The 13,906-nt window shown below is 39.9% G+C and overlaps 1 protein-coding gene across 7 annotated transcripts in view; it reads left to right on the forward strand.

The window, feature by feature from the left end:
• ANKS6 (ankyrin repeat and sterile alpha motif domain containing 6) overlaps window positions 1-13,906 on the forward strand; it is a 42,990-nt gene that overhangs the window by 5,800 nt on the left and 23,284 nt on the right. For all 7 annotated transcript variants that reach the window (XR_001874493.1, XR_001874492.1, XR_001874494.1 and 4 more), the window contains exons 2-6: window positions 2,802-3,301; window positions 5,600-5,644; window positions 8,990-9,194; window positions 11,270-11,376; window positions 12,779-12,927. Coding sequence is in view for 4 of the 7 variants with exons in the window: in XM_017813267.1 (XP_017668756.1) it covers window positions 2,802-3,301; window positions 5,600-5,644; window positions 8,990-9,194; window positions 11,270-11,376; window positions 12,779-12,927 (1,006 nt within the window). In the remaining 3 variants the exon portion in view is untranslated. The remainder of the gene's footprint in view (window positions 1-2,801; window positions 3,302-5,599; window positions 5,645-8,989; window positions 9,195-11,269; window positions 11,377-12,778; window positions 12,928-13,906) is intronic.

Here is a 13,906-nt window from a genome sequence, read left to right on the forward strand (position 1 = left end):
CTTGTTGAAAAGTCACGTCTGACATAAAACATACTGAAGCAAACAGACACGATTAATTTCCCTTGGCTTTCCCATGTGTTCCTAAGTGCCTCGCTGGAGGATATGGAAAATCATTGCTGAGAGTTTTTAATGACAAAACTGTGTTGTTTTCTGCATCGGTGATGCTGTACTTTCTGTAACCCACTGCTAGACTGTGGGAGGTCCTCGAGTTGCTCATGCTGGTATTGGTGCTTATCTTTACATGTACAAGTATGCCTTGGGCTCACAGGCATGTTTTGTGGGGTTGGAGGGCAGTGCTTTGCTATAATAACTGAATGCTTAATTGAGAGGAGAAATGTTTTTTGTGTTTTGGTCTTTTTTTTTCAGTTTCATAGCGTTTGAATACTTGAAAGAAAAGAATCTGTTTCAAAGTCAACATTTCTCTTTTCAATTAACGGCCATAGAAAGTTCCCAAAGAATGAGTCACACAGCTGGTTCCCCAGCAAGAACAAGGAAGACAAGGTTCAACAATTTTGTTATTTTATGAAGGTTAAAAAAAAAGGAAAAATAGTTGCAGAAACAGTCTTAGATTTTTTCCCCTTAATGAAAACCATACGCTCATTCTCTAAAAACAATAAAGTCAAATCACTATAACCCTCTCACTGATTTCAAGAAGTTACTTGCTGACACTTGAAAAGTATTGTATGTATTATTGAAACCTGTGCAGAAAGCATAAAGTAGAAGAGCATGTTCCTTTTTTCTTTTTAATGGATAACCAAAAAGGAAACATAGTGTTTATACCAAGGTAAGTTTGAGTCTATGTAGTGTTTAATTTTCTGGCTGTCGTTAGTCCTATTGAAATTGCACAGGAGATAGCATGTGTGCATAAAATTAATCATGTGTAGAGGGGTTGCAGGCTCTACTGAGGTGATGCAGTGAAGGCTACCAGGATGGACCTTGTGACTATGCAGGCCCTGGAGGCTTCCTCCTGCAACTGTGTACTTTCTGAAAGGAAACTAAGGACATTTGGTCTCACGTTTGCTTTTAGTGATTAGTAGCATTATTCAGGAATTCCTGAACTAACATTTGCTCTGCTGCAGTGTACAAAGACTGCTTTTAGTGTTGAAGTTGGATTGTGTTACAAGCACTGTACAAACATACAGTTATGCATAATGTCTGCAACAAGAGCACAAGGCACACATCTTGTCAAAGTATTATGTTTATTAAAATGTGGGGTTCCTCAGCTGAGGAACAGTAAAGGTTTTCCTTTTCCTCATGGTTACCTAGCTGGTTGGGTGTATGGCTTGCACGATTGTCTTTTGCTTACTGACAAACTACCAGAGCCTCTGATAATCAAGTCGTATCAAAGCTTGGTTACTGATGAAACCGTTGTCTGAGTTCAGTACTCTGACCAAGTTCTTGAGATATTCCACACAAGGAGGGCTTAATGATTTCATTCCAGCTTTCTTTATTGGAACATACTGGATGTTACAGAGGGTTTTGATTTAGCCCAGTGATACAGCAGTCTCCTGAAATTGTAGCACAAGCCTGACATAGCAATTGCACAATAGACAGTCAAACCAGAAGACAAACAGCATAGCCATTACCAGTCCCTGTAGGCTCACCATGACAATGCTGGGTGTTGGGAGGAATGGGTTAAAAATCAGAAGACTGTCCAGCAGGGTTGTAAATCTCCCAATAGACCTTCCAGCTGGGACTAACTCTTGATAAGCCTGTGTGAACAGCAGGCCAGTGATCCTCTAGCACGGACTGATGATGATGCCTGTGTCTCTGATTGCTTACCTCTGCCTGTGTGTTGCTTTGCGGATCCCCTGGTTCACAATTTAACAGAAATGAATTTACTTTTTGCATTTTAGCTGCAAATTTGTGGTGGTTACAGCTGCCTGTCTGTGTCAACTCACACACTGGGTATCCCCAATTACCAGGGAGGAGTATGTGACTGGAAGCCAAGCCCAGCTCAAGTGCCTTGCTCTCTTCAAAATTCATTTTGTTGGTTGCTCAGTTTTGGTGCTCTGTGTTGGGCTGAACTGTATAAACACTTCCCCCATGCTGGTCTGGTTGACTTAGAAGCGGAATATTTTCCATTGATTGTTGTAGGGAAGGCCATTCACACAGACAGTTGTCCCACTCTTCTAATAGAGCTATTTCTCTCTGATCCCCTTGGTGTTGAGTGAAGTTCAGGTTACTCTACAACATGTGGCCACTGGCTGTTCATCTGAGCTTAACAGGCACATTCATGTCTTCTTTCATTGTAGGCGTTAATTGATGGTTCACAACTGGAAAACAGGGGATAATGCAAATATAAAAGACTAGCTATCCAGTTCATAAAATGGCCATTTTTCTTTTTTTTATTTAGCACTGACTCTTTGCAGTTTTTACTAGTTCAGTAGTAATGAGGATACTTAATTAAGATCTCTGTAAACAAATTGGCTTTGATTCTTGAATGTGATACAGCCCTAGAAATAAAATGAAAGTGACCTTCTGGTTCATGTTAGTTATGAGTTGGTACCATGCAGCTGAAAATGAGGCTGGCAGGTTGCTGCTTTAACCAGACCATCCTCTTAAATAGGGGTCTGCTTTATGGGCGTGGTCACTGGTATATGTGGAATGGTTTAGTTTACAGTCCTCAGCTGACCATTGCTCTCCTCCAATGAGGTGATCACTGTCATGTTCAGTGTTGTGTGTATGATCCCTCATAGTGTATTAGTCAACAGGCCCATTCGATGACAGAGTTTTCTGAGTTCAGAATATGTTGGTTTTGGCCATCCAAGGTGTTAATTCTCCTCCCTTTTTCTCTCAAGGTTTGGACATCTAAGTGTGGCCCACATCTTGCTGGAAAATGGTGCTGATCTCAATGCACAGAATAAGTTAGGAGCCAGTGTCCTCACAATGGCCTCCAGAGGTGGCCACGTCAGCATGGTGAAGTTGTTGCTGGAATCCGGAGCTTTTGTAGACAATTACGACCATTTCGGCACAAATGTACTTAACAGCAGCAGAGACGACCTTCCCGATATCACTCCATTAATGGCAGCTGCTCAGCATGGACATGAGGCAGTGGTACATCTGTTACTAGACTGGGGAGCTGATTGTAATTACACTGTGAAGACGATGGGCTGGAGTCCTTTAATGCTGGCAGCTGTTAGTGGAAAGGTGAGCTTGGCACAGCAGCTCATGGAGAAAGGTGCCAATCCTGATCACCTGAATGTACTACATAAAACACCTTTTGAAATCTCTGTTGGCTTCAAACACAAAGACATGAAGGACTACTTGGAATCTCTCACAACGATCAGACCTCAGGCAGGTATGGACTGTTATTTTTTTGTTTCACTTTCTTGCAGTTTTGATTGTGTATTTAGAAATGGAAAGTCTCATTGTGTATGTGCATGATGTTCTTTATAGTTTGTAACTAGACTATTTTGACTATATCGGAGTAGGTACACCTACTTCAGGTGAGGTACGAGTGCCCAACATCAACAGATTTTTTTCCACATTAGCAGGGTGAGATTACTGTCTTGCAATAAGAATCATGTGAAACATAATAAGAATTATGTGAAACATACTTTTTACTTTTAAAGCACATGATCCAGGTGCTCATTTAGGAGGAAAATAATAAAGGCCTATTTGAAATGACACGAAGAAGTGGCATAAAAACCAGAATAGGATATCAAAGAAAGGATGTTGCAGACTCAATGAAAACCTAAAATATAGAAAATCTAGCAAACGTGACTTGTCAGGAAAGACTGAAGAGTTCAGTCTGTCTAGTTTCATGATGAAGTGATTAAGAAGTGAGGTTAATAAAGTGTCCGTGTTAAAGACAGAAGGTCAAATAGTGGAGGGCCTTTTTATGTGGTTGTGAAATTAAAAAACTGTGAGTTTAAAGTTAGAGGAATTTAAACAGGAAATAATATACTATGGTGAAGCTTTGAGCTGAAGTGACTTAATAGAGGTGTGCAATCTCTAACAGTTGCAATCAAGGTTAAATGCCTCTCTAAAACTTGTTTTTGGGTTGTCTTCATTGGGTGTTGCATACAAAGCCTGTGACACACAGAAAACCGGATGAGGTTAACTTAATGTTTTCTTCTACCACTCTGAATATGAAACCTACTCCAAGTCCTTTGAAAGTGGACTGTGTATTCTAAGGAAACTGAGTATTAATGTGGATGAATAGCAGGTTGGCATGACCCCTACTTCTCTGATCCTTGGAGGAGCGGGGAATACTTAATTAATCAGTTTGATTTGAACATTGTGTAGGACATTTGAACATCAATAAGTCATTTCAGGGACTGAGACCTTATTCTGTATGTGGCTGTTTTCGAGACACTTTTCAAGATATTTATGCTTTGTGATGCAGACCAGTGCTGAGAGGTGCTCAGCAAGAGGATTTGGAAGAGCTATATTTGGATTTTCCAGCTTTGGAGTGCTTGCTATAAAATCTAAGGATGTGTCTAGCTCTAGAAAGATCCTTTTGTAGATCCATCCAGCCATGGTGGCAGAAACTCTGCAGGGTAGGATAGTCCACTTTAAACTCTATGCCACCTGTGATACCTAAATAGGCTTACTTAAATCTTACCTATTTATGTCTACATTGTGCTGCCACATAGACACGTCCACAATCCCCAGAACTGTTAATTTTTATTTACATTTGGTGCCATTCCTGCAGGTCAAGCTTCCTGTGTATTTGAAGAAGTAAGGACAAAAATCAGACATTTGTTTCTGCTTCAGGGAAGGTGTTAGTCAGGTGTTGACTCCTGAGTTAAGCTGGAGCTCTAAGGCTTTCATACAGCCACACTACCAGGCAGAACTGGTTGACTGTAGATGTTTGCTCATGACCAGTCCCTTGAGGAATAGACATGAATATATATGAATACACACATGGATGTACAGGATATATGTGCAGACAGAGTTGGGTTGATGAATCTTGAAAAACCTTCTGTGGTCACACCACTTAAAGTATAACGAAGAAGGCTGTTAAAGCGAGGAGAATAGAACGTCAGAGGAATGATCCTTCACTCAAAATATTACAATTTGTAATAATTGCAGTTCTTATTAATGAGAATGCCAATCTGAGAGCAGAAAGATATCTATTGATGCACAAATAACAAGATATGTAGGTAAACTGTCACTGTTATTTTTCACAAATTAACCCAGGAATACTCAAGAGGAAATGAAACTGGGACAGCTTCTAAAACACCTTGCAAAATAATCCTGTACTATTTGAGTGTTCACTGTTGTACAGAGGATTACACCTGACCACAGAACCATACTGTGGTTCTTTAATGGATATTTTAGTCTTCCAGGCAGGAAACACTAGAGTTACCAAATACAATTTCCTGATAGAGAATGGAATTTGAAAAACCTGTGCTGGTGCTGTATTGTGGTTTGTAGCTTTAGCTCTGCGAAGAGAACCATACAGGTGAGTTACTCTTCCCAAAGGGGATAAAGTTGTTGTCAGTGGTTTCTTTGTTATTATTAAATGTATGTCTAAACATATGTTTTATAGTACTTTTATGTAATTTTTAGTAGTTTTTGCTATAAAAAAATTACTAGAAATTATTGCTTTTTTATTGATTGCTAATAGAAATATTTATATTCCTTCCAGATACAGAAAAGAAGCAACCTGATGTCTTTCATGCTTTGAAACTGGGTAAGTACTGAACAATTCTTCCACCATGTCTAATTGTTGTAACTTTTGAGCATGTTTGTTTCCTAACACGGGAAACAGACTTCTGTTTCTTCTCGTCGGGTGTAGGCTACCAAAACGTCTTCCTGGGAAAGCCTCAGGTCTGTTAGATTTTTAGAGAGTTCAGGTTCCCCTCTTGTACCCCTGTGATTACTGAGATTTACAAATATTGGTACTGGGTCAGAAGGAGTACTAGAGGAAGGGCCACATGAATACTGTTCAGCATACTCTATCTCTTTGGGTTTTTTTGCCAGCACTGTTAAAAAAAGCAACTCACTAGGTTAAGGGTTGTCTAGGCCAGGGTTCAAAGTAAATTCTGGAGTCTCTGTAGGTTCCAGGGTTTCTGTTTAACAAAGTCTGTGATGTGGGTCTGTATTAAAAAAGCCACCTGCTGCCTTTTACCAAATTGGGACACAAAAAATTAGTTCTGTGCTTTTGTATCATTCCCATTCCAACAAATCAGCTGAGTGTTGTTGTTGGATGTTAGTTCTAGTGAGTGCACTCAAGTGCCTGCAGGATTTGTCTGGAATTCTGACTGACTTTCCAAGGAAAATGTACACGCCTGTGATTGAGTTGAAGGCAGCCCATGCCGTGAAGCAGTTTACCATCTGTATAAAGGTGTAGTGGGTTGACCCTGGCCAAATGCCAGGTACCCACTAAAGCCACTCTCTCACTTCCCTCTGCAGCTGAACAGAGGAGAGAAAAAAAACCCGCTAAGGATTCATGAGTAGAGATAAGAGCTGGGAGAGGTCTCCTACTGATTACCTTCATGAACAAAACAGATTCAAAGTAGGGATATTACTTAAATTTGTTGCTGACAGGATCAGAGCAAAAGAGTGAGAAGTGAAATAATCTTAAAAACACCTTCACCCCACCCCTCCTTGCTGCGGTTCACTCAGGAAATGAGGGACTACACACTCCAAGGGTTCAGATGCGAAATGGTCAAGGAACTTTATTAAATTGAACTGATTTCTGGAACTGAAGGTGGACTTCAAAATGGCTCCTGCCTTACATATCGTAAGGCGAGAACATGCTGGAAGGTGGGCGGAATTAGGGAAGGGTAAGGGCGGTGCATGCAAATTAACGAGAAAACGCAACTAAATATGGAAACCACTGCAATGCAGTAGAAATTAACCAGTGGGGGGACAGGGTATAGGGCCATGAGGGAGAGTGGAACTTTCCAGCATTAGGGGTACAGTATATGGGGAACTGTACAACAAACACAACATAAAACAAAACACAACATTGAAACACAATATAAAATCCAAAATGCATATTCTTCAATAGTTCACAAAAGTCTGTATCTGCTTATAAAGTCAGAAAGAATGCTGAATTCGGTGCTCTACTTTCAATCTTCATTTCCTCACCTCCAACACCTCCTTCTTTTCATGTTCTCTCTCCTCCCTCCCAGCGGTGCAGGGAAGCAGGGAAAGGGAGTTATGGTCAGTTGTTGTTTCTGATGCTGCTCAGGGACAGGAGTCCTTCCCTGCTCCCATGGGGTCCCTCCCACAGGAGGCAGTCCTTGATGGACCTTTCTGGCATGAGTCTATCCCACAGGCAACAGTTTTCACAAACTGCTTTCCCGTGGATCACTTCTCCATGGGGTGCAGTCCTTCATGAATGAGCTGTACCGATGTGGGTCCCCCACAGGGGCCACAAGTCCTACCTGGGAAAAGCCTGCTCCAGCGTGGGCTCCTTTCTCCACAGGCTGGAGGTCTCCGGCAGGACCCTGCTCCATCTTAGGTCTCCCACGAGGTCACAACCTCCTCACGGTCTCTGCACCCTGATGGTCTTCCATGGGCTGCAGAGGGACAGCCTCCATCATGGTCTTTACCATGGGCTGCAGGGGCCTCAGCTCCAGTGCCTGGAGCACCTCCTGTCCCTCCTTCTGCACTGCCCTTGGTGTCTAAATTGTTGTTCCCATGTTCTCACTCCTCTCTTCCCTGGCTGGAATTCTCTCTGCGCAATAGCTTTCTGTTCTTAAATATGTTATCACAAAGACATTACTCCTGATTGGCTCGGCCTTGGCCAGCGGCAGGAAGTCCATCCTGTAGCTGGCTGGCATTGGCTCCACCAGACAGGGGAAGCTTCTAGCAACTTCTAACAGAAGCCACCTCTGTAGCCCCCCCCACCAAACCCCAGCCACAGAAACCCACTACAAAAGGTGAGACTTTTTTCATTTGCACAACAGTTATGATTTGCTTATTCCTGCCTCTGTTCCTATGGTGGTATGTACAGTCAGAGAGATCTTTTCTTTCCTTTAACTTCCCTGCTTTTACTTGCCATATATCATCAAAAAAATAATGGAGGTGGCTGAGCTTAAGCTCTCTAAGATAAGCCTGACTACTTCATATATTTTTTAAAAGTGCTTGCTCCTAATTTAAGTTTAGAAAAAACCACAACCTTGTTGAAATATATTCAGTAACATATTTTGTACTGCTTTTCCTAATCTAGACAGGAACTCAAGTGACTAGCAGCCCTTATACTTGGAAACTGGAACATTAATTTCACTTTGAAAAAACTAGAAAGATGTCAAATGATGCATTACTCTTGAGTAGGGAGTAGGGATGTTTTGCATTGGAGATTTAGTTCAAATACTGGAGGCAGAACTTTAAAAAATCATTCTGAATATGAGAAAGTTGAGCGCTGGAGTAGATTAACTCCTTGGAAGGTTGTGGAATTCTATCAGTAGAGGTTTTTTGAATCAGTGAACTACTTCTGTTAGAGGAACTTATGGGTTAGTGTGACACAAAGCATTTTTCTACCTGCTTAAGGCAAGGCATGGCCTCCTCCGGCACCTTTTAGAGTACCTTTCTACCCACTTAGTCTGATTATAAAATTGTTGCTTTCTGTGATTTCAGCCTGTGGAAATGGAACAGGGGTCTTGGAGTCATCAGTTTTCCTTGCACAACATCATCTTAGCACAATTTAATAGAAATATTCCCTATTTGTGTCTTCACATGTGGTTTGCAGTTTGTACAGCTTCCTTGCTTAGTCGTTCATTTCAGAAAATAATTCTTCTAATGGAGTTGCACTGTGAGTGTACAGGTAGGGAAAATCAGGAAAATACAGTGTCCCGTGCTTATGCCACAATTTTATGTAGGCTGAAAAGATGTACTAATTAACTAAAAGACCAAAGATCAGTACAGATTTTTAGCTTTAGTGTTGCAGTTGCTCTAGTGCTTTATTTTTTTCTGTTTTAATTCCACTAGATGTAGAGCAGTGTCAGCAAATCAAAATACTTAATAATTCAGTGGCTGAGCAGTTCTCTGTTGCCCATGTAGATTATGTTTTATGCCTGTTTTGCAGGAAACTTCCAGCTGGTTAAAGAGATTGTTGATGAAGACCCAAGTCAGGTCAATATTACCAATGTTGACGGTGCATCTCCATTAATGATTGCAGCTGTAACTGGACAGCTACCCCTTGTTCAGCTCCTTGTTGAGAAAAATGCTGATGTTGATAAACAGGATAATGTTCATGGCTGGACAGCACTGATGCAGGCCACATACCATGGGTAAGATATGTACTGTCTTTGGGTCTAGCAGTAAAGAAGTTTAATTCTTCTTGCATCCCAATAGAAAAAAACCTTTTTGATACTGACTGTGGAAGCAGAGGGGTCTTACAAGAAATTGAGAGACTTGTGACCTCAGTTTTCCGTGACTTATGCACTGTCCTCAGCTTTTCAGACCTGAATGATGTTTGGACTTCAGAATGAGTGAAACATTTGGGAACTTGAAGCTTGCTAAATAAATGCTGAGAACATAGTGCTCCAGGAGCTTTGGTGCAGATTTCAGTTTCCATCCTTTGATGTTTTTCAGCATTGTGAAAGATAGTATCACCCTGCCAGGGTTGTAAGCCACATCAAGCTGTGAAAATTCAAGGCAATCACCCTTCCATGTGCCATATTTTCCAGTCTTAAACCATTGCTGTGTTTCCTTATTCAGCCTTTAGTTTTCATGGAGTTTTCAGAAATGCAACCAAACTGTCATTTTCTCTAAAGCTCCTTTATAAATGTAGGTAGACACTTAAGAGTCAGACCCCAGAAATTTGCCTGGCTGGTACTTCACGTATGATCTCTGTTATACACTTGGCACTGTCTGAATACAGTTTTACTGTGATGAGCAATTGGGAGTGCGAGTGTTGGTGTACAGCTGAAGGGTAGAAGAGTCCTGTGTGTAAAGCCACATTCGGGGTGCCCCAGTTTGGCTGGAACACCTCATGTGCATAAATAAGTACTTAGCCTTGTAATTCTGTACTTTGCATCTTAGCCTTTTCTCTTGGCATGGACCAGTTGCAAATTTTTGTAACATTTGGAAATCTTTAGCCTCCACAGAACCTCAGCTAACCCTTCCTGAGGAACATCAGTGGTGTCGAGGGTCTCAGGCTTGAAGGAGGGAGCAGACAAGTTCTTTGTGAGCCGGGGCGCTAAAGGATTGCATCTCTATGTGCCCTCAAGGTTCAGGACTGGAAAGCAGGATGGAGGGATGATACAGTTTTAAGGAAGAGAAGTAATGGGAAGTATGCAGAGGAGCTGTGCTTAGGATAAGCAGAATTTTTATTAGAGGAGTAACAGTCCTCCTCCATTTTGGGTTGATTTTTGTCTGGAGTGAGTTCAGCAGTGAAAACTTTGTGTGTATGATAAGTGATGCTCTGGAGATACTGAGATCTGTTTGTCAGCCTTCAGTGTTAGAATTTGCAGGCACTATTGCTGCTTGAGTATGTTTTTGCTCTGTGTTGTTTATGCATGTCAGAATTTGTTTTAATACAAGGTCAGTTGCTGCTCAAGAGAAGTTTTGTATTAAGTATATTATTTCATAGCTTTGTTGTCTGTTCATTTATTTTGTAGGCAGAATTAAAGTATTGTTTTTAGCTCAGGAGGCAAGTCCTGCTTATTTATTCAGATATATGAGAGGGGAGAGGGGCTAATGGAGCTGAGGTGGTGTCTTTTATGCAGCTGCCTTTTAGGAGCTTTTGTTGGAAGGTGTTTGTGTTGGTTGACATTTAATGCTGATTGTTTTTGCATTTTAAACACCTCAAGGAAGTGATAATGTGCTTTCTAATGATATAATTTATATCTGTAATTAAGTGAAGTACTGTTTGAAGTTTATAATTATCTTCAGTCAATTTGGCTTTTCTGTGTGCAATTTCTTAATATGCAAGCTGTGAATGTGAGGTTGAGTTGAAGTCCTAGTGATGGCATATGACGACTACTGAGCTGACCTTTGTCTTTTCATCTGCTTTTGTGCCCTAGGCATTAATGGCCCTTCATTGGGAAGGTATTTGGCAACAAATTCCAGTCAGTTCCAAAGGATCAGTTTAAGAAACTGGCTATTCAAATTAGGTTTTTAAGGCTGACTTTCTGCCTGTCGATTAATGTGATTTGTAGTGAGTAAAACAGTGACTGACAAGGGAATCATGGGAGCTTCTAAAGAGCTTGTGAATAAATTTTACATAGATTAGTTGCAGAAAAGGTAAAACATCTCTAATTGAGGAGCAATGTTATAAAAGGTTGAAAATGGAGTATTGGGTGTTTCTATTTTATTTATTTATTTTTTAAGTGATCAACACCTTTTTTTTATTCCCTTAAAGAAACAAAAACGTTGTAAAGTATTTGTTAAATCAAGGAGCGGACGTCAATCTTCGTGCAAAAAATGGATACACGGCTTTTGACCTCATAATGCTGCTGAATGATCCAGGTATGCTATTTCAAAAAACTCTGGGGAAATGTACAACATAAACAAACAAACTTCCTTTCCGATCCAGAAAATACATGAAAGTTGCTAGGAAGTATCCTCTGATGTCCAGGCTGGACTGGACTGAGAAAGAACATTGCCTGAAAATGGTGGGGTTTGAGTTAATTAGATGAGTGTATACATTTATGGGATAACAGATTTTATGCATTCCTCTGGACTTCGTTTTTGAAGATGCTCAAAAAAATGTGGTGTTTGTTTCACGAGAGCCAGTTCAATGGCATTTCTGGGGGCACAGATGTTCTATGGTGTCATTAGCACCGTGGAACTGGAGCTAGAAATTTCCCCTTGGTAAAGAGCAGCAAAGAGACAGGACAAAAAGACCGTAGTCGGAACAAAAGTAGGGAACTCCTGGCTGAACCTCCCACTAATTTTGTAAAGACTGAGAATAAATCACACTTCAGGGTTCAAGTTGTTTTTCACTTTTTTAAAGGGAGTGCTCTAGAAAAAGCAGCATGCTTTGGGAAGACTTCAATGAAATACATATAGTTTTTGTTTTAGTTTGTTTAGCCTACATAATTTGTTATTGTTACCCTTGCTTGGTACCTAAATTGATTTATCATTACTGCTAATGAAATTAATGTTTCTTTTCTCTGTATTTACACGTTATAATGGTTTTGGTCACTAGCAGGTTCCTTTCCTTGTCAAAAGTAGATCATTAATAGTATGAAATTTTAGGAAATAAATATAGTGAATTGTTTTAGAACTAATTTCTGTGACAGAATAGTTTGTCCTGTAACCTTTCTCTCTTGATCAGTTCTGTCTGTTCTTCTGAAAATCCTACCTGAGTGCCATATAAAACGCAGATTTACAGAATATTTTTTTGCCTTCCTGTCCTCATGTCATGCTTGTTCTTTTTTCTTCCTCTTACTTTTATTTCTTTTTTTGTCCACCTTTTTTCTTACCATTTCTTTTCAGTCCCTTCATTGTCCAGGCTGAACATCTTCTTTCTCTTTGGGATTTAATTTCGAGCTTCTTTTCTGCAACCTGCACTTGAAGAAAGAATATTCATTTTTCTCTACTCTCTTCTGTGTCAGGTGAGAAAAGGGAGCATCACAATGTTGTTCTTGACTTGTACAAAGTGTGAGAGGAGGCAGTTCAGTTGGTCACGCATGACTGATTCTGACTGAATAGCTTGCTTATTTATATTGATAAATACCTTTAGAGAGGTGATGATAAGACTGCATCCCACTGTGTGGGGAGGTGTGGGAAATGTAGGTCAAGAAAGAAGGTTTGGGGTAATGGTAGATGCATTACTACTTATGTGGGATTTATAGGGAAAAGTGTCAGAGTCATAATTTAGGAAAGTAAACTAGACCAAACATTGTCTTAATTTGCTTTCTTTTAGATACAGAGCTTGTAAGACTACTGGCATCAGCATGCATGCAAGTAGACAAAGACAAGAATAAACTGAACAACAGATCATCTTTGCCTAGTTCCAGAAGTAGGCAATCCTTAAATGTCCCAATGTTGCCAGATGACAAAGGAGGTCTAAAGGTAAATATGTTCACTCTTGTTAAATAACACAAATTAAATTAAATTACATATTCCTGCAATGTATAAGCAGAGAAAGTAATTGTAAGAAGCATTTTGGATCTAATACGTAACTGAGTTTTTGGGGGAGTATGTGTGTGTTTCTGAGTTTCTTGTTGACAGTGCTTCCTGGGTTTATAGAGTAGCATGTGTTGAACATTCTTTTTCTCAGATGGCAATGCAATAGGAAGACTTAAGGAAGTTTGCATTGAAGCATTTCAGTGCTTAGAAATAGATCTCATAATTAAGTGGAAGGTACCATGTTCATAAGTTTGGAACTCAGTTTCCATTAGGATCTTAATTTTAAATCCGTACAGAGGATAGCCTTTATACCCAGAAATGGAAGCAGGATATTGGCATTGAAAATTAAGAATATCATAGCAGAGATTTTAATATGAAGAGTAGTAGAAGAGTGTGCAATTCAGGCTTACATGTCCTCTGCCATGCTGTATCCTTAGCTCCAAATTGATGGTAGTCTAGTAGGAAACAACATAGAGTTAGAATAAATGTGTGCCATTTAAACAAAGGTATTGGGACTTACGTTGTCTGTTTGCAAAAGAGAAGGGAAAAGTGTTAGTTAATTTTTTTATTGTTGCTGTTGTCCATTTACTTGAATAGTTTTTAATTATGATGTACCTCAGAATTTCCTTGAGTCTGTGATGTCATCTTTTAAGTATAAATATTATCAGGGTGTTGGAAACAGACATGTTACTTTCCAGGCTATTTTTGACATGAATTTTAAAGCCTGTTTAAAGTTCTACTTCAGCTCAACTATGTTTTGCAGTTTTAGTTATGAATGAACAAGTGCTTATTTTCATATGATTACACTATTACTCAATATGATGCAATATCAGTATCAATTTAAACTGATCCATATAAGAATGCAGTTACTTAGGTGGGAAATTGTCAGAATAGCTTTTTGCTTTATGGAATACAGATCAAC

This window comes from Lepidothrix coronata, unplaced genomic scaffold, assembly GCF_001604755.1.
Source record: "Lepidothrix coronata isolate B3197 unplaced genomic scaffold, Lepidothrix_coronata-1.0 Scaffold40, whole genome shotgun sequence".
Lineage (NCBI taxonomy): Eukaryota > Metazoa > Chordata > Aves > Passeriformes > Pipridae > Lepidothrix > Lepidothrix coronata.